General features: G+C 40.3%; 1 protein-coding gene across 4 annotated transcripts in view; it reads left to right on the forward strand.

Moving 5' to 3' along the window:
• LCP2 (lymphocyte cytosolic protein 2 (SH2 domain containing leukocyte protein of 76kDa)) overlaps positions 1–14,723 on the forward strand; it is a 48,330-nt gene extending 33,607 nt beyond the window's left edge. For all 4 annotated transcript variants that reach the window (XM_010854567.1, XM_010854566.1, XM_010854569.1 and 1 more), the window contains 8 exons: positions 240–270; positions 2,611–2,623; positions 3,295–3,424; positions 4,872–4,921; positions 8,116–8,207; positions 8,808–8,885; positions 11,101–11,256; positions 13,415–14,723. In XM_010854567.1, coding sequence (XP_010852869.1) covers positions 240–270; positions 2,611–2,623; positions 3,295–3,424; positions 4,872–4,921; positions 8,116–8,207; positions 8,808–8,885; positions 11,101–11,256; positions 13,415–13,537 — 673 coding nt within the window. In that variant the 3' untranslated portion in view covers positions 13,538–14,723. The remainder of the gene's footprint in view (positions 1–239; positions 271–2,610; positions 2,624–3,294; positions 3,425–4,871; positions 4,922–8,115; positions 8,208–8,807; positions 8,886–11,100; positions 11,257–13,414) is intronic.
• The last annotated feature ends 4,791 nt before the right edge of the window (positions 14,724–19,514 follow it).

The following is a 19,514-nucleotide window of genomic DNA, read 5'->3' on the forward strand; positions in this document are numbered from 1 at the left end:
GAAACAGAACAGAGGTTTGCCTAGCTCAGCTCACAGTAATGACAGAATGTTGAGTCATCTAGCCTCCCTCTCCCCTGCTTTTCTGCTGGGTTTTTTGGTTTTTGTTTTTTCTTTTTTTTGCTTCCCATTTTATTACGGCTCAGTGGGTTTGATTTCTCGATATTAGATTAAGTGGAACTATTTATATTCTTTGAAACTCTTTATGCTCAGTTCTTTTTCTTTGCCCTGATTCATTTCAGGCATATGCGGGGACCAGAGAGAAGAGAAAATGTAAGTACAGAATGTCATTTGGTAAATGCTTGGAAACCAGTGTAGACTCTGCAGAGGTCGAGACTCTGTCTCAGCCTTCAGTCAAGTCCAGTGCTGGAAGCCAGGCCTATGCACAGTAGGCTCCTGAATACCAGTGTCTTTTGGGGTCTCCATCTTTCCCTCCTGCCCAGAATACTGCATGGCTTAGCTCCTGTCCCTCTGAAGGTTCCTAGGGAGGCTGGGTTAATTGCAACCCTATTACCAGGTGGTAGTGAGCAAGGGGAGTGGCAAGTAGGTAGAAGGGAGGATAAAGTAAGGCATGTTTCAGAGTCTGGCCTCCCAGAAAGTCTCTTAAGCCTCTATTTTCCCCTTAAATACCTCTATGGCCTAAGAAAGAGAGGGAACAGCATTTATGCAATGTATATTGTGTACATGTTGCCAACCTAGCTACTTTTGACTGACTGTTTGCCTAGGACTGCTCAGTTTTAGCAATGAAAGTCTCATGTCCCAAGAACTTCATCAGTCTTAGGCAAATGAGGACCAGGACAGTTAATCATTCCAACGTTACATTTTCTTTGCATTGACTATCCCTAGGAGGAGTCATTGTTTCCCTTTCACTAACAAGAAATTGAAGTTTAGAAGGGTAAGATACTCATTGCAAGTTGCACAGCTGGGAGATAGCCAGGATTGAAATCCAGGTCTGCCTGACTTCCTCTGTACTGTAAACTGCCCGAAGAAGGCCATCACACCTGTGCCATGCTCAAGGGCTCAGTCCATAGGCACCTGGTGTTTCGTAGCTCTATGCTAAACGGTGCGCTTATTCCGATGAAGTGCTGAGATATAATGGAGATAAAATGCAGATGAAGTGCTAAGATATAAGATGTAATGGATATGCTCCAGTGTGCTAAGGGGCATATGATCACAGGATGCGCTACAGAGGAGAAGTGAAGGAAGTGATGTATAAGGGTTGAAGAGCTAAGTGTGACTTCTTAGCAATGTGGTCATTGAATGATGGGGAGACACAGGATAGTCCCTCCAAGGCAAAGGTCAGTGCCTTCAGCCTCAGGAGTGTCCTGACTAAGGCAGGCATGGGCAGTGCCCGTGGAGCCTGTGGGAAGAGTGAGGACAGCAGATTGGTTTCAGAGCCACAGGGGCAAAGAGGAGAGAAGGTTGAAAATGAGGGTAATATCACATTCCCAAGGATCCTTATCTCTGGAAGGATTGACACTTGTTGTCATGAGAACCTAGATATCTTATGTCTTGACCAGAGGAGACATGGTTGCAGGAGTGTCAAAAACCAATTTCATTTTGGGGATTCCATAAGTCCATGTGTATCTATCTGTGCAGCCCTTTGTTAGGATTCCTTCCCAGCTGGCCAACCTGGATGAGTGAGTCTGGCTATTCCATCTTGCCTCATCTCAATGGTAGGACTAAGGATAACAAACTTTTATCGAGCACTCAAACATACCAGGCACAAGTAGTAACTAACTTAATCCTCTCAACAGCACTTGAGGAAGGTGCTCGTTCATCGCTACTGTCCGAGCCTAACAAAACAAGTCCAAGTTGACAATTCTGGTCTACTAGTCAATGGCAAAATTATTTTTGCCTCTCTGAACATCATTTCCTATCTAGGGAGTAGAACATAGAGCCCCTCCCTTATCTATTTCAGAAGGCTGTCCTAAAGATAGATGTGCTGCACCAAGTGGACACTCTTTGGAAGCTGTTTTCAAATCATAAGGCTGTATAAACTTGGGCAAACTCCGGGAGGTGGTGAGGGCAGGGAAGCCTGGCCTGCTGCAGTCCAGGGTTGCTGTGAAGAGTCAGACACGACTTGGCGACAGAGGAACGACAAGGCCACGGTGCTTTGAACCAGAGTGGTCAGTGCAAAGCCGAAACCCGGAGAAGGTTAGGCTTTGGGTCAGAGGGATTAGGTGTGAATCAATTTCCGTAACCCTTGGCAAGGTAGGAGTGCTTCTTGGGCAGCGTGTTTTCATTTGTAAAATGAAAATGTTAAATTCTTGAAGAGTTGCTTGAAGAATTGGATGAAATATTGCCTATGAATCTTGGGAGACATAGTAGATATCATCATTATTATTATCTCTAGGGCTGTTTAGACACTTCAGAACCTATTTTAAGTATATAAAGAGTGTTTCAGATTGGAATGTCTTTAAATGATTGTTTGTATTAAGAAATCATAAATTATTTGGCAAGTTCTACTGTCCACAGTACCTTTATTGTGGAGACACGCAACTGCTAAAGAAAGAAAACAGAGGCATTTCTGTGATTGAGAAGTACATTTTTCTTTGAGAAATTGTGCTTTGATGATAAATTAATATCTTTTTTTTTTCTCCCCCGTACCAGGATGAAGATGATGGTATGTTCAGAAAGACTTTCTTACAACTTGTAACCTTTCCTTTAGTTTTCTGTGTTCAGATGGAATTAGTTAGTATAGCAACTCTGTAGAATCCATTATCATTGTAAAATTAGTATTGAGCATATGTATGCCAGTTGGTATACTGTATAACTATAATAACATGGAATTACTTGGCTGGATTACCAAAAAGAACTGCTAAGTTCATGTATAACAGTGCAAACTATTAATACTTACTACTACAGCAAAACTGAAAATCATACATACAGTGTGATAGACAGCATTGGGTAAAGGATTACTAACTGTATATCAATGACATGGCATAAAATTTGTCTTTCATTTAAAAAAAACTTGTGAATCATTTCTGAAATTCATATGATTTCTAACTGACAATTTTCTGATAAGTTAACACTTCAAAAATGAAAAAAAAAAAGAGTGTACTATGAAGAATGATGGAGAATGGCAGCATTTGAAACTGTGTTCTGAGGTGGTAAACCATCGAGAAAAGCCCTGTGGGGTGGGCATCCACCCCACCTCTTCCTAATGACATTTCATCTTTTGAATGTTTGTATCTCCCTTGACACTAGCTGTTTCTAACCAGGGAGCAGTTTGGGGATGTATGTTCCTGTGACACTTGGATTCTGACAATCTTTCCTTTTTCTTTTCCTCTGAAGTACATCAAAGACTTCCGCCCCAGCCATCACCTCTCCCCATGACCTCCAACACCTTCCCTTCAAGATCTACCAAGCCATCGCCCAAGAACTCCCTCCCATTAACTCACTCGTCTGGAGCCTTCTCAGAAAGGTGTGTGCTGAATCATTCAGTTCTAACCTAGCATAACGTCTGGGGCCACTGACGTTGGGGTTGAGGAAGAAAGAAATAAGCCACCAGTCATAGGGTCAGAACATTTTGGGTCTTAGGAAAGAAAACCAAGCTGAGCATAAAGAATGCACAAATGCACATATTAACTCACTGCTGTTTTCTGTGTTGTGTTTGGGGAGAAGAGAGGTACAGAATTGCCTGCTCTGTCATGGCTCCAGACAGAATGGACTCTGGCAGGAAACAGGGAATGTTTTTTACTCTGTAGGTTAAAAACAAACAAACACTCAAGAAGCCCAATTAATTACTTGGAGTTCACCCTCCTTGGATGGGAATACCCCTCCAGTGCACCTTGCACTTGGCAGGTGTGGAATATTCACTGTACGGGCTCTGTCCCCAGCAGGTCTGTTTTCTCAGCAGCAGGAGTATTTCTCAGGACCCATGAGGAGGCAGGCTCTCCAGAAAGAGAGGCACAGACAGGAGGAAGACTCAGGGCATTTCTCATAAATAAGCCCTCAGGCTATCTCCCGGCACCCCCGAGGCTTCACCCACCAGCCTTTCCAGCTCCTCTTCTCCTTTACTATCCAAAGGGAGAGGCCTAGTCCCTACCCTAAGGATGGAAGGAAACTCACCCACCAGTAAGATCCTTCCACTCTGCTAGGTATCTGGAAAGAGTCTCAATTTTTTTCATTTACCCCGGGTGCCTCTTGCTCTATTTTCTGCTTCTTCTCATTCTTCCAGTTGTTCTGCTGCTGCCACGTCTGCCACTTTCTTATGCCACCTCATCCCACCCTGAGCCCAGCCCTATCCTTCATTCTTTCAAAACACCACTCGCACGAGCTTTCTGAACAAAGCAGGCCTTTATCGAAAGTTTGGCCTAAAGGGTGGGGAAACTGCTGCTCAGTGTGGAGCAGACAGGCTTTCAGGGCCTCCCACTGGCCCTCCTCCCTCACTGTCCCCACAGATGCAATTACTGTCTGCTGTAGCACTACCGAGCCCTCTGTTTCTCATGCCCTCCCCTCTCCTTGTAGACCACTAGGCTCTGGGGATTCACCATCCCAAACAACATGCCCATGGAATATATTTCCCTAACAGAAAGAGAAGCGTTCTCCCAGAGAATTTGAGTCATGCTCCAGGCTCCAAGTCCTCAGACTGCTACTGCCTTTTTAAAGTAGCTTTTAAAGCTCTTCATGCTGTTCTCTTGTTGCTTTTGTTTTTTGTCTTGAGAAGCTTGTTAGACTCTGGCATGGTCTTCCTGAGACAGGAGTGAAGTATGTTCAACAAGTTCCTTCTTTTTGCCCTTGCCCTGCCCCCGTGGTTTCAGGGAGGGGGTGAGAAGAGCCAGAGAAGCAGCATTTCCCCAATTCAGGCTCCCTCTGTGACCCCTTAACCCCAACCCAACTTAAAATCTGTTCTTTTTTTGCCTCCACAGTAACAGTAACTTTTCGCAGAGTGCCTCCCTGCCACCATACTTCTCTCAAGGTTTGTACTCTGGGCTCTAGTGACCACCTACTCTAGCCAATATGCCGTCATGACCGGATGTCCCAAAGCCTTTGGCATAAGTTTTGTTGTTTCCTAAAAGCATCTGACTTCCTTATTCAGCACTTCCTTAATCAGCACTTCTTACCAAAGGTTGCTGTAGTGACAGGATATGCCACACAACAACACCACCACACAGACACACACACACTCTCCCGCAGGAAGGTGGCCGTGGCCTTTATCTTCCCACGCAGAACTTGTCTTCCCTGCTGTTTTTATATGATGCTTAGGACAGTGCTAGCTTTCTCTGTAGTCTTGATTTCTATAATGAATCTAACCTGGAGTGCTAGTTGAGGAACATGTTTAAAATACAGATTAAGGGACCCCAACCCGCAGGATTCTGAAACAGTAAGTCTGGCTGAAGACCTGTATTTTTTAATAATACCTCCTTTGGGTGTCCATGGTAAGTATTTCTTGAGAGAGTCCTCAAACTTTAAAATGCACGAAAATCACCTGGGGGCGATGTTAAAATGCAGATTCTAATCAGTGGGTCTTGGATGGGACCCAAGGTTCTGCATTTCTAGCAAGTTTCCATGTGATTCCCAAGTTCCAAGTTCCCAGCGGTATTGCTGGTTCATGGACCACTTCAAGCAGACACAAAGGCCTACACGGTAGGACTAGCTGTGTTTATTTTTTATCCTTAAAGACTTGCAAGTGACTAGCACATGGTAAGCACTTTAAAATGTTTGTTGAATGACTGTCAAATGACTATGGAGAGTCACCCAACTCTAGTAAACAATTTTTTTTTCTCATGCTAGGAAACACATCTTGTGTTACCAGACTTTCTGATTTCAAGAAAAAATAGAAATATGGCTTTTAATGTTAAATTACCTAGTTTTTAAAGGTTGACTTAAGATTTAAAAATTCTGTGAGGAAAAAATAAAACACTTTTTTTTTTGTAGTCATGTACACACGCAGGAACACTAGTATTGTTATAAACAGAAAACTAATAAGTTTAAATTTTAACTTAAGAGTAGACTCTTTTTTTCAGGAGCATGTCTATTACATTTAGTTGGGCACATCATGCCATATATGTATGAGATTCTACTGCTGACACCAGTGAAACCCACTGTATTTTCAATGTTTCCTAAGCATTTTAGGATATAGTGTCCTTATTCACTACATGGCTTCCACAGTCCCCGCCCTCCCCCCACCCCCCCTCAGTGGCCACAACTCATCATTTTGTAAAACTACTTTGGGTCCCTTCCTGGTCCGTCCAGGCATCTGAGCTTCAGACACTTCACTTCTAGCAGTATCTCCCAAAGTAAATTCCATAGACCCCTGCTTCTATGAGTTGGTGACAGAGATTATTAATATAAACAGTTGGCTTTTATTATTTTTTTGAATATAATTATCCCTTTAATACAGGAGAGGGGATTGGTTCCAGGACCCCCACTGATACCAAAACCCAGGATGTTCAAGTTCTTTGTATAAAATGATGTAGCACAGTTGGCCCTTCACATCCACAGCTCCACATCCACAGACTTGGCTAACCCATTGGTTGAACCAATCTGTAGTTGGCTGAATTCACCGATGTGGGAGCCATGAATGCAGAGGGCTTATTCTACTACCTTAATCAAAATTGATCCCTTTTTTCCTAAGAGTGCCAGGACACCTGGTCCTCAGTCTAACCCACTGGTTGCCCCAAGGTCAGGAAGACAAAGGATGTGCTTTATATTGGCCACAAACCTGTCCCAGTTCCCTTGAGGACCTAGATATTAAGGGTGGAGGGTGACGGCAATGAAAAGTAATATATTGTCTGTCATGAATAGTGACTTTGTGGTGCTGACCTGCAGATGCAGATAGAGAATAATTCCTCAATTCTAAGACAGCCATGCCCTATAGACCTTCATTCCATGACTTTCTCATATAGCTAGATTTCATTCCCTCAACAAACGTTATACAAATGTCTGCATGTTGCACTGCAAAGGTGAGCATGGGGAAGGTCTGTTCAGGTGCTGGGAGCCTTAAGAAGATCAGCAGCTCAGGCCAGCCCCATCTGCATCGCGAATAATCCTGACTAGGAAGACCTGGACTTCAAGTAACTCTCCCCTCTCAGGGGCCCTGGGGCCGGCGATTTACCCTCTGTGGAGTATTAGATGTGTTAGATGAGGTGACAGACCTGGCGCAGAACCACCCGGAGTGCTTGCTAAATGCAGATTCTTGAGCCTGGGTGATTCAGGGTCCCCCTGGAATTCTCTTTTACGCACAGTCATATTTGGGAATCACAAGTTCAAGTTCTGGCCCTGCCACTGAGACACATGATTTGTTTAGACTCTCTGAACCTTTGTTTCATGATATCCAAAGAGAAGACAATACCCACCTTGTGGGGTTGCTGTGAGGATGGAAGGTCATGTACACAGGTGCCTTACTCAGGGCCTGGCCAGAGCAGTGCTGAAAAAATATCTGTTGAATCAACAAACGAATGATGCATGAATTGTTAAGAGAACATTCAACTCACGGAATTTACCAGCCTGTAATAGCTGTTCTGGCATATAGAGACAGGCTTAGCAATTGCAAATCAACACAATCAAACCTTTCCTGAGATTAGGAAACACATTCTCTTGAAAAATTTCATGGAACTGTCAACAAGAAAAAAAAAGCATGAGAGAAGGGGAGGCACAAGTGCTGGGTAATTTACAGACTCCGACACAGGCTTCCTGATGGATCAGATACTGTCAGGGCCTCCTTCTGTGTGAGTCTCACAGTTCTGCTTCTGTAAGAAATTTGGTCAAGAACAGCAGGTAGTAAGCGCTGGCTCTGAGAGCTAAGAATATTCTCAAGGTAATTTCACCTCATCTCGGGTAAGTCACATTTCTTTTTGTGAAAATGAGAACATAATTATCTTCACCTCCACACTGTTACCACTTGATGGTATATACGTAAGGTGCTCAGTTAAGCAACCAATCAAATGTGCGGTGTAGTGTCTCAGAATTTCACTGGCATGCTGCGGAACAGGGCCCGAGCAGCTCTTGTGGCTTTGAACAAGTGAAAGTTATTTTGGAAGCTGTGGTTTCTTGAAATGTTAATTGCTGGGAACAACTGCAAGGGCATTGTGGGGGGTGGGCAATGATGGGCTATGACTAGTGAAAAATTGCTTAAAGTAAATTAATGTTCAAAATGCTATACTTTCAAAGGCCCCGGCAACAGACCACTTCCCAGAATGGAAGGCAGGAACTTCTCGCCAGTTCCAAGCAAACCTAGATCACAATCCCCTGGGGAAGAAGAGGTAATAAGGCATATGTTCATATTTTATTTCTACACCAGCAAATGGATCATCAGAATCTTCCACTGAATACTCCCCTATACTTTTATTTTCTTTTAGTCTTAATTTTTTTAGTGAAAAATATTGAGAGGAGAATTCAGTTGAAAAATAGGTTCTTTTTCCTTGATGTTCCTCTTCCAATGGCAAATGTGTGTTTCACATTAAACAGAAAAATAATTCTATTTTTCATCCGTTTCTTAGTTTATGACATAGCATAAGTCATTTAACTGCTCATTAACCCAGTGTTTTTCATTAAATATATTATTATTCTAAACTGAAGAAATTATTACATCTGAATCTTTCCTGATTAGAGACTCGATTATCTATGAATGCTTATTCACCTCTACCTTGGGAATGAGCATATGATAAAAAGCAGTTCACATAAAATATCTTCTATTTAGCTTCACCTGAATGATTCTATATTCAAAGTAATAACACAAGTGTTTCAAATTTCATGGAACTGAGGTGGTGATTTATGGAAATGATTACTTGGAGGCTTTTTTTTTTTTCACTTACTTATGTAACTACAAAATTTATTCCATTTTTAAAAATTTGCATTTTCAGAATTCATTAAATGAAGACTGGTACGTTTCTTATGTTACCCGAACAGAGGCAGAAGCGGCTCTTAGAAAGATAAACCAGGTACTGTGCTACAGGTTTATTTTTTTAAGTATAAATAGGAGAAAAGAAATGGGACTGATTTTTCCTGAGTACCAGTGATGGGCTTTAGATACTGGCTTCAAGCTTGCTTTTCATAGCTGCTAACAACTAACAACAGATTTTTATTTTTACAACCTCTCTTCCTACAGTTTGGATAGATCATGCAATGAAACAAAACCCAGGGGATGCAGTGGTAAAGAATCTGCCTGCCAGTGCAGGAGGCACAAGAGGCTCGGGCTCTATCCCTGGGTCAGAAAGATCCCCTGGAGGAGGAAATGGCAACCCACTCCAGCATTCTTGCCTGGAAGCTCCCATAGACAGAAGGGCCTGGTGGGCTACAGGTCATGGGGTCTCAAAGAGTCAGACAGACTGAACATACATTGTGGGCTAGGAATTCTGCTGGGTGCTGTTCATGCTGTTATACCAAAGGGTACCAATTAGTGCCAGCTTCTCACCTACTAATGTCCATAGCAATGACTCCTAGGACCCTGGGAAAAATTTAAATTAAGGTAGTCATTTGATTGAAGGAATCTTAGGAGATTCTATTAATGAAAATGGTCCATCTTTTCACAGGAATCACACAGCATCAAAAGGAAACTCTTTCCCCCAAATTTCCAACATCTTACTAGTTGTATCTTCCTCTTGACACCCAGTTGCCATCCATAGCAACATGGAAGAACCCATATTGAGACAGAGAACAGCAACTTGTTGTCCTTTTCCCTAGAAATTTCTAATTGTCGTTTAATATTAAAGGTCTTAAACCTGATCTCCTGTCTTCCGGTATTGAACACTAATCTTAAACCTATATATCAAAGATCCTTCACCTTTCGCATTCTTCACATCTCGAGACTACAACAAAAGTCCTCGAGCCTCAAGCTTGGTTGCACTTTTATTTATTTATTTTTTTAATGATATGAAGTGATTAGTGTTCATCTCCCCATCTTTAAAAAAACATTATTTATTTTTGGCAGTGCTGGGGCTTTGTTGCTGCTCAGGCTTTCTCTAGTTGCGGTGAGTGGGGGCTTCTCTTCCTTGCGATGTGCAGGCTTCTCACTGCAGTGGCTTTTCTTTTGGAGCATGTGCTTGAGGGCACGTTGGGCTCAATAGTTGTGGTTCTTGAGCTCTAGAGCACAGGCTCAATAATTGTGGCACATGGGCTTAGTTGCTCCAAGGCATGTGGGATCTTCCCGGACCAGGGATTGAACCCATGTGCCCTGCATTGGCAGGCAGATTCTTAACCACTGGACCACCAGGGGATTGCACATTTAAATCACTTGGGGAGCATTAAAAAAAATTCTGATTTTACTCGGAGAGATTCTGATTTAATTAGTCAGATTAATTAATTAAATTAATTAATTTAATTAGGGATGCTATGTGGGCTCTGGAAATCTTCAAAACTTGAAATTCCGAAGTGAAGCCAGAGCTATGAATCCACAGGTATATTTGTCTAAGACGTTTTGACTAGAATTTACTCATTCAACCTAGAATGAAAAAAGAACAAAGGAAAGGCATTATTGCAAATTGATCATCCTGATTTCAATACACAGAAGAAGGAGTAATTTAAAGTTCTTCCTAATTCATTCTATTTTAATATTAGATCTTTATAGTATTATTATAATATTACGTAGCTAATTTATGAAATGAAATTTTAAAGTATAGGCCAGATCACCACATTATTTTGGTAAATATCAGGAAAAAAGGATGATCCACATTGGGTTTTTTTCAGGTGTTTGATGATGAAATGCAGTATCTGGGCACCATGAGGTTTTAAAATGGGTACATGTCTTATGTATTTGGGTGTATTCTGACTTTGACCGTGGAAAGAAAGTGCGTAGAATTAACTCTCAGGAGCAGGAAGAGATATCTTTAGTTAACCACTAAAGTCCTTATTTTGCTGGCCCTGTATCCACTCAACCATCTATTATTTGTTTTATTATTGTAAAAGAGATTCCTTTTTCATTGAGAGACTTCAAAGAGATCTCTTTGAAATTTGGGAATTTCTCTAATCTCTGCTGCCTGCTTCTTGACAACCAAGAAATCCATGACACACGGGACTACTGCTGTTTGGGGAGCTAACTGTTCACTAAATTGTCAACTGGTAGGTTTCAAGATCTCTAGAGGATTGTCTGCTGCTCTTAGAGGCAACAGAAGTATTGACTTTTGCTACTTCCATAATAACAAGAATTTATCCTTTTAGGACGGCACTTTCCTGGTTAGAGACAGCTCTAAAAAAACAATATCCAATCCATACGTTCTCATGGTGTTGTACAAAGATAAAGTTTACAACATCCAAATCCGTTATCAGGAAGAAAGCCAAGTTTACTTGTTGGGAACTGGACTCCGAGGGAAAGAGGTAAGGGTTTCAAGTTGTCAAACTTCCCCCAGTTTTCTGCGTGTGCCTCTCTGCACACTTACCTGCACGGAAGCTGGCTGTGGCCTTCTTTGGGGGTCCACACTGCCTGGCAACTTTAGGGTTAAGTTGCATTAGTGAAACCCTGCATTTGCTGGAAGGAGACAAAATGTTAGCAGTATCTACCTCTGCCACAGTGTCTTTTTTACATCTTTTATTCCAACTAGTCTAAAATCACATGTGTAACTTAAAAAAAAATGTTTAAATTAAAAATATCATTAGATGGTGCCAAAGGCAAGTCCTTTCTATGACACAGAAGTGAGTTAAAGTCACCTCTGTGACATGATTTTGATGTAAGGATACAGTGTATTTATAAGGCCGTGTCTTAAATGAACATCTGGAAAAATGACTTGGGTCATTTCTCCCTAAAAATGGAGGTTAGGCCAGTGAAGCTGTGCAAATTGCCAAAAACATTTCCCTCTGTTTCCCCAAGGTGTATATTAGTCCCTTTTGGGGTAGTAATGAGAACCGTGTAAAGAAAACCTTTCAGGTCTGCTTTTTGCAAAGGAAACTATGGCTACACCTAATGCTTTTTTAAGTTCAAAGTTCCAGGAGGAGGATCAGCTGTATCAAACATTTCCAGAAGGAAACACAACTTACCCATAACTTCTACTTCACTCCAAATATTTTTAAGTTATGATTATGTAAACCAGTAGAAAAAACACATGATTTTGGTCATATGTTTGAATCACTGGTTCGGGGTGGGTAGAGCTGCATCGGAGAAGGCAATGGCACCCCGCTCCAGTACTCTTGCCTGGAGAATCCCAGGGACAGGGGAGCCTCGTGCGCTGCAGTCCATGGGGTCGCTAAGAGTCGGACATGATTGAGTGACTTCACTTTCACTTTTCACTTTCATGCATTGGAGAAGGAAATGGGAACCCACTCCAGTACTCTTGCCTGGAAAATCCCATGGACAGAGGAGCCTGGTAGGCTGCAGTCCATGGGGTCGCTAAGAGTTGGACACGACTGAGCGACTTCACTTTCACTTTCCACTTTCATGCATTGGAGAAGGAAATGGGAACCCACTCCAGTGTTCTTGCCTGGAGAATCCCAGGGACGGGGGAGCCTGATGGGCTGCCGTCTATGGGGTCGCACAGAGTCGGACACAACTGAAGCGACTTAGCAGCAGCAGCAGAGCTGCATCGGTCCCGTAGAAGCAGAGATGTCTGCCCTCCAGGATCTCTACTGGGCTTGTGTGGAAGCACACAAATACAAACCTCTCATTGCCGTTGCCCTGGAGGGAGGCACCTAGAAGAGTAGTCTTGGAGGAAGTGCACAACTCTGTCTGGGGTACCTAGGTAACGTCTGACTCATTTCTAAATGAACGGATGGGGGTTTCTCAGTTTGGCCCTCAGGGAAAGGGTGATACAGGTAATGCATAGAGGGACTCGCTATAGCACTCTTGTGCGTGTGGAGGTAGCAGTGGGAACACAGCAGATATCAGGAGGGAACTGTTATGCCATACTGCAGATACCATCTTCAGACAGCAAAGATGCCGTCTGACCTCCTGATCCCTTGTATCTCCTAACATTATTAGCGATTTAAAGGAGGGACACAAAAACCAAAACCAAGTCACAAATAGAACAGTCTTCCTAAAGTCCAATGATTGGTGTCCTTATAAAAAGAGGGAGATAAACGATGAGGCCCCATATTCAATAGCCTATGATAAACCATAATGGAAAACAATATGAAAAAGGTATACATGTATCCTAATCACTTTGTTATACATCAGAAACTAACACAACATTATAACTCAACTATACTTGAATAAAAAATAAAAAACAACAATCCTAAGGTAAAGCTATCATAATTAGACTCTCCCTCTATCTCTCTCTGTATATAATGTATATAACCCCCTACATGAAGTTAAATAACATATACATAAATACATACTTGTCTTTTATCCATAGTATGTTGAATGTTGGTGAAGAATTTTTTTCAAAGTTCCACAGCAGAAATCATTAAAATCTTTGCCAAATTTTATATAGACTGATAATCCTTACAGTACAAGAGGTAGGATATTATGCAGATTAAAAAAAAAACTGCAAAATTCATGCTACACATTCCAATGCTGATTTCCTTCCTATTTTGAATCTTTCAGGACTTTCTGTCTGTGTCAGATATTATCGACTACTTCAGAAAGATGCCGCTTCTGCTTATTGATGGGAAAAACCGAGGTTCCAGATACCAGTGCACGTTGACGTACTCTGCAGGTTATCCCTAGCAAGTTAGCCAAGCAAACGAACCTTCCTCCTGCCTCTGTCCCAGCGTGGGAAGATCAGTCAACCTTGGTGAACGGTCAAACCCTTAGGGCTGAATTGAACGCCTCCAACACGAACATAAGGGTTGTGTCCTTTCACTTATGAAAGTGTTTGGAATGAAGACTGTCAAATATCCCATAATTTATTTATTTTTCTTCAATGTTTGTAAAGCACATAAGTAATAATGTTCACACTTGAAGTCTAACAGTGCACTGTAATGATTCATTTTAAAAACATGTGTATTTTTGAATACCCGTGTCCAAGTGCATTAGTTGGCAAACCTATAGGAACAATTTGGGGCAAGTTTAGAAACACTGAAATGGTAACAGATTTTGGTAACACATGAAACTGATTTTTTAACTAGCCAATCCTTTGTCAGTCAAAGGCAATCATCAATTTTATATGTATAATTTGAAATTACTAAAATTCAGTTTCTTGGCAGCAATAATTTAAGAAGCTTCAAAAGATATCATCCTTTCTTATTTCATGTTTTTGCTGGAGGGTGGGGATTTTTGTATACTTTTTTTATGAAAAAGATAAATGCATGTTGGAATAACTTCATGGAATTAAAATTAATTTGCCTTCTGCTTCATTTTTTGGTTCCTAAAACAACTTATTGACTTTTTTAAATTATTTAACTATTATTTTCCTGTTTTAAAGCAAATTTAAGCTACAAATACCAAAAGAAAACATTTTAAATTTAGAATGAGGCTTTGGCATCAAATACACCAGATTTAATTTCATCACATCTGACATCCTCATCCTATCTCTTCCACTTCCACCCAACTCCAAAAGCATCAAGTGATGTGATTTTTACCAACATCTTCCCGGGAAGATGAAAGAGCAATGTATGTGTACATGGAAAAGTTTAATCAGACTTTCCAATTAGATACCTTTCTTCTATTTTTATCCCCCCTGCCATCTGTCATAAAGCCATTATCTTCACCCTTCCCCAAAAGCCTTTATAAATTCTTCAAAGCAATTCAATTCTTTCCTTCAACTTACATATCTCATTTAATAAAAAATAGTAAGCAATTTCACAAGACGAAAACTTCACATTCATTTAAATTTCCCCTTTTGAGGCCTTGGTTATTATTTCACAACTTGTATTAATAATAAAATTTTTTGTCTTCTTGGTTTTATCCATGAGTTTTATAAGCCACAAATAATATCTTGTACTTTCATTTTCATAAACTTTTAGAAAGACCACTGGAAGAGATACTGGAAGTCATCTAGTTAAAAGTAATGATTTGCCAAGATAACGAATCTGTGGAGACTTTTAATCAATGATGATAGACAAGATGCTTCACAAAACTTCATCCTTACAAACTAGAAGTTCTCAAATCAGGACCCAGAACTCAGGAATTCTAAAACTGAAAAACCTGCATCATTTACAATGTGTTTATTCAATAGGATATTCAGTGAGCATTTATTACATGTTTATTCTGTGCACTGAGCTGGGTGCTGGGCATTGAGCATAGAAAACTCTACAGGTTCTGGTACGGAGTGAGCTGACCTCGCACCTTGCTTCACAGTATTCTATACTTAATGTTCAAAAGTTTCTAAAATCAACAACACAGTAGGTTTCAAAGCAACTATCTTGTAGTGAATAATGTTTACAAGGTAAAGTGAAAGTGAAGTCGCTCAGTTGTGTCCGACTCTTTGCGACCCCATGGACTGTAGCCCACCAGGCTCCTCCATCCATGGGATTTTCTAGGCAAGAATATTGGAGTGGGTTGCCATTTCCTTCTCAAGGGGATCTTTCCTACCCAGGGATCGAACCTGGGTCTCCCGCATTGCGGGCAGATGCTGTATCGTCTGAGCCACTAGGGTAAACAAATGCGTATTATTTTAAGTTGCTGTTGGTGGAAAGGGGTAGAAAACCTATTCCACTGCAATAACTGAAATGAGTTGTGAGTATCTGACGTTTTTATGACAAGTATTCTTCCTCCCCTGCTTCAGGCCATGGCAACTCTATTCTTTTGGTGGGGCCTTTCTTTCTCTAGAGGGTTTCCCAGGTGGCTCAGTGGTTAAGAATCTACCAATGCAGGAGACGCAGGTCCGATCCCTGGGTTGGTAAGATACCCTGGAGGAGGGAATGACAACTCACTTCAGTATTCTTGCCTGGGAAATCCCATGGACAGAGAAGCCTGGTGAGCTACAATCCATGGAGGTCGCAAAGAGTCGGACACAACTGAGTGACTGAGCAGGCACGCATTGCTCCTTTTCCACTGACCTGGCCTATATCCCAGCCTCACCAAACACAGCTGTTCAGAACCCATCTTAATTGAAGCTGGCCCAGTCAAGATCCTTCTCTGGATTGTTAAACACAGAGGCTAAGACAAAGGATCCCTCTTTTCTCTGGGGTCTCCAAAAGATAATGCTGTACACCCACCTCTATTCTCTTCTACCTGTTACATGAAGTGATGAGTTTATAACAGGAAAGGATATAGACCAGTGCACAGAAACAGAACCAGGGCAGAGAGATCTGATGAATTAGTGAAGGCCCTGAAATCTATCCCAACCATGGACTTTCAAGTCACATGACCTAATAAATGATTTGTTTGAGTTGTTTTTGACACTTGCTACCAGGAGACACCTGATTAACATAAACCTATACATTTATAATTTAGTAACTCTCTTTCAATCTAAGCCAGATTCAAGCATAGAGGATAGGATGAGCAGTGCTCCATGGCCAACTTCCTATGTAATACTCTTGCCACTGGTGAAATAAATTAGCCATTTCTTGGAACATTAAAACAAGAGCATGAAATGATTATTTACAATTCAACACATTTTTATTTTTTAATTGAATATATTAGTAAACTCAATTCTCCTAGGAATGAGTTAATTCAACAATAAAAAGTCACAAATTTACAACATATAAATAAAAAATCAGATTAAAAACTATCAGAAGCAAGGGATAAATCTGGCATTTTAGACTCTTCAAAGTGGGGGCTGTTTCTTTCTGTTTCCTTTAAGTCATCTGTCTTCACAGGATGACTAAAATGTAGGGTCAGGTCGCAAAGCAGTAACTGGGAGAGTTCTGTGTAAAAGAAAAAAAATTAATAATATGAGACACTATATTGTAGCACATATGTCGCAGGCAACTATTATTACTTTAAGTTGCTATTTCCTAATTATTAATTTAATTTTTAAGTGATTATTGCTTAAACCACAATTTAGATGTGCCAAATTTTGATTTAGAGTCAAATTTATACACTGCAAAATAAACATGATATAGAAGCTTACTAGAAGGGTTCTTTAGCTAAAACTGTCAGCTGTTTTACTACATTGCAATTTGATTTATGCAAATTTATGTATTTTTTAAAATTACTAGTTTTATCTGCTACACACGCATACAGTATAAAGAATCAAATAAAGCATGTGACAAAAAAGAGCAGTTCCTATCTCCCAGAGGCAACCACTTTTGATGTTTTTGGAGCTCATTTTGTTTTTGTGGGTTGTGTGTGTGTGTGTGTTGCATTTTTGTTTATTTTGGGAGGGGTGGTATTTAACCTCCATATCTCTAAATGATATTTATATTTTTTCTCAATTTTAGGTATTTGCTTCTGACCACAGAAGATTAAAATACAGCTCTTTCCATTTATCCCTATTCCCCCAATATATTTGAGTATAATTTTTCTTAACCCAGTATTTAATGTCTAATTTTTTTGATTATATATTCTTTACAGTTGAGTCTTGTAGGACATTTCCCTTCCTGCAAGCTTCCACCCAACCACAGTTAATAATTGTTTCCTTTTTTCATTGCTTAATTACCATGGATGTATTGCAAATTTCCGCAGTTGGGTAAACCTCCTCCCTGTATAGTCGAGAGCTTTTACTGCTCTACTGTTGAGAGTGTCTCCTCACCTAGAGCCTTCTCATCAGCTCTAGTTTGGACTGACAGCTCTCTAGAAAGCTGTACAGTTCTCACCTTGGGAATTCCCTTCACCACTATCCAGTGGACTCCCTTCACCCCTCCCTCGTGTGGAGTATCTTTCTTCCAGAAGCTCATGTCTCTCTCTCTCTGTTTTTTTTTTTTTTTGGTCTATTCCTTTGGTGGAATACAACCAAGGTAACTTTCTAAGGTAGGGAACTGTACAAGTCTGAAAGTTTCTGTCTCTACACCAATGCTTAATAGATTGACTGGCTATAGCAATCTAAGCCAGACATCACTTTTCTTCAGATTTCCAAAGGCAGTGCTGCGCTTTCTCTTAGCTTCCAGCCTTTCTATGGGCAAATTTCATACAAGTCTAATTCTTAGTCATTGTTTCTCTTTAAAAGATTTAAGAATCATTTTGTTCTTCCAGTGTTCTGAAATTCTGTAGTATTGCATTTTAGTATAAGACTATTTTTATCTACTGTGCTGGGCTCTTTCATTGTAAAAAAATATCCTTCAGCTCTGGAAAATTTTCTCAGATTATTTCTTTAATGACTTCCTCCTCATTCATTGTCTGTGTTCTTTCTTTCCAACACTCTACTTATAGAATGTTAGACTTCCTTGTCCATCTGTTTTTTTGCTCTGCACTCAAGGGAATTTTCTTCACTTAATCTTTCAACCCTTCTCCAGAGTTTATTTCTATTGTCACACTTTTAATTTTGTTCTCCAAATATTTTTATAGTATCCTATTCCTTTTTCATAAATGTAGCATTTTCTTTTACTTCTTTGTAGATATTAATGATAGTTTTTTAGAGTTTTTAAGTTTCATTTGTAATCTTTTCCTCCTCACTGATTGAATCTACTTATTGGTTCCGTCTCTGCTTTTCATATTAGATGTTTTCCTCAAACATCTTTTTTTCCATAGTTGTCTGCTCATATTTAAGACTACTGTACCAAAAAGACAATTAGAATTTCTTTCCCATGGCAATTATTGTGTGCTGATCTGGCTGGGTGTTTTGTTGAGGAAACTCAGTTCTGAGTATCTTTAGGTCTTTTCTCTTAGGCTTAGCAGATTCCTGAAAGGAAAATCTGCCTGAGTGTATAAATCTGGCTGCCAATGTTTTGTAGCCAAGTGGGGAAAGAAAGCTATGGATTTTGTAAGTCAATATTAAACACTGTCTTAAGACCCTTGTTTTTAGTACTACTATTTCCTTCAACTTGTGAGACTGTTGTGTAACTCTGGGAAAGTTAGTTAATCCCTTTATATCTATTTCTATATCTGTAAATGTCAATGGTAATATTTCCAACCTCATAAGGTTGTTATAGCAATTCAGTCCATTTACGTAGAGCTCTTGGAAGAGTATCTGAATTATGGTAAATGCTGTAAGTGTTGGCTATTGACATTAATACTTCTGGGAGAAAGTGAGGGTAACAGAGTGTTTGTTTAATCTTCCATATTTACCGGAAGTCTACCTTCCTAGTCCGGCTCTATTAGGCCTTTGTATCTTCACTGCCTCCCTATCCCACAACTTTTCAGGAAAACATTGATCATATTTATTCTATTTTACTTCATGAAAGAATAATTGCCAAACTAGAACAGTCAATCTAGTTTGAGAAGAATCTGAAGCTTCTCTAATTGTTTTAAATGAGTGCAAGCATCCAGAATCAATTATTCATTTAATAAATGTTGGCCAAAAACCTATTATATAAAGGCACTGGGTTAAGTGCTAGGAATAACCTTAAGAGATGGGGTAAGTGAGCAAACATACAATAACAATATAGTATGATAGGTGATATGAAAAAGTATAAGAAATGACATACTGGCTTAAAAAAGTTTTCCAATGTAAGTAACTGTGACTAATAAGTAGCAGTTAACCTGGTTGACTATGCCAAAGCTTTTGACTGTGTGGATCACAATAAACTGTGGGAAATTCTGAAAGAGATGGGAATACCAGACCACCTGACCTGCCTCTTGAGAAACCTATATGCAGGTCAGGAAGCAACAGTTAGAACTGGACATGGAACAACAGACTGGTTCCAAATAGGAAAAGGAGTAC

Source organism: Bison bison, unplaced genomic scaffold (assembly GCF_000754665.1).
Source record: "Bison bison bison isolate TAMUID 2011002044 unplaced genomic scaffold, Bison_UMD1.0 scf7180017864343, whole genome shotgun sequence".
NCBI lineage: Eukaryota > Metazoa > Chordata > Mammalia > Artiodactyla > Bovidae > Bison > Bison bison.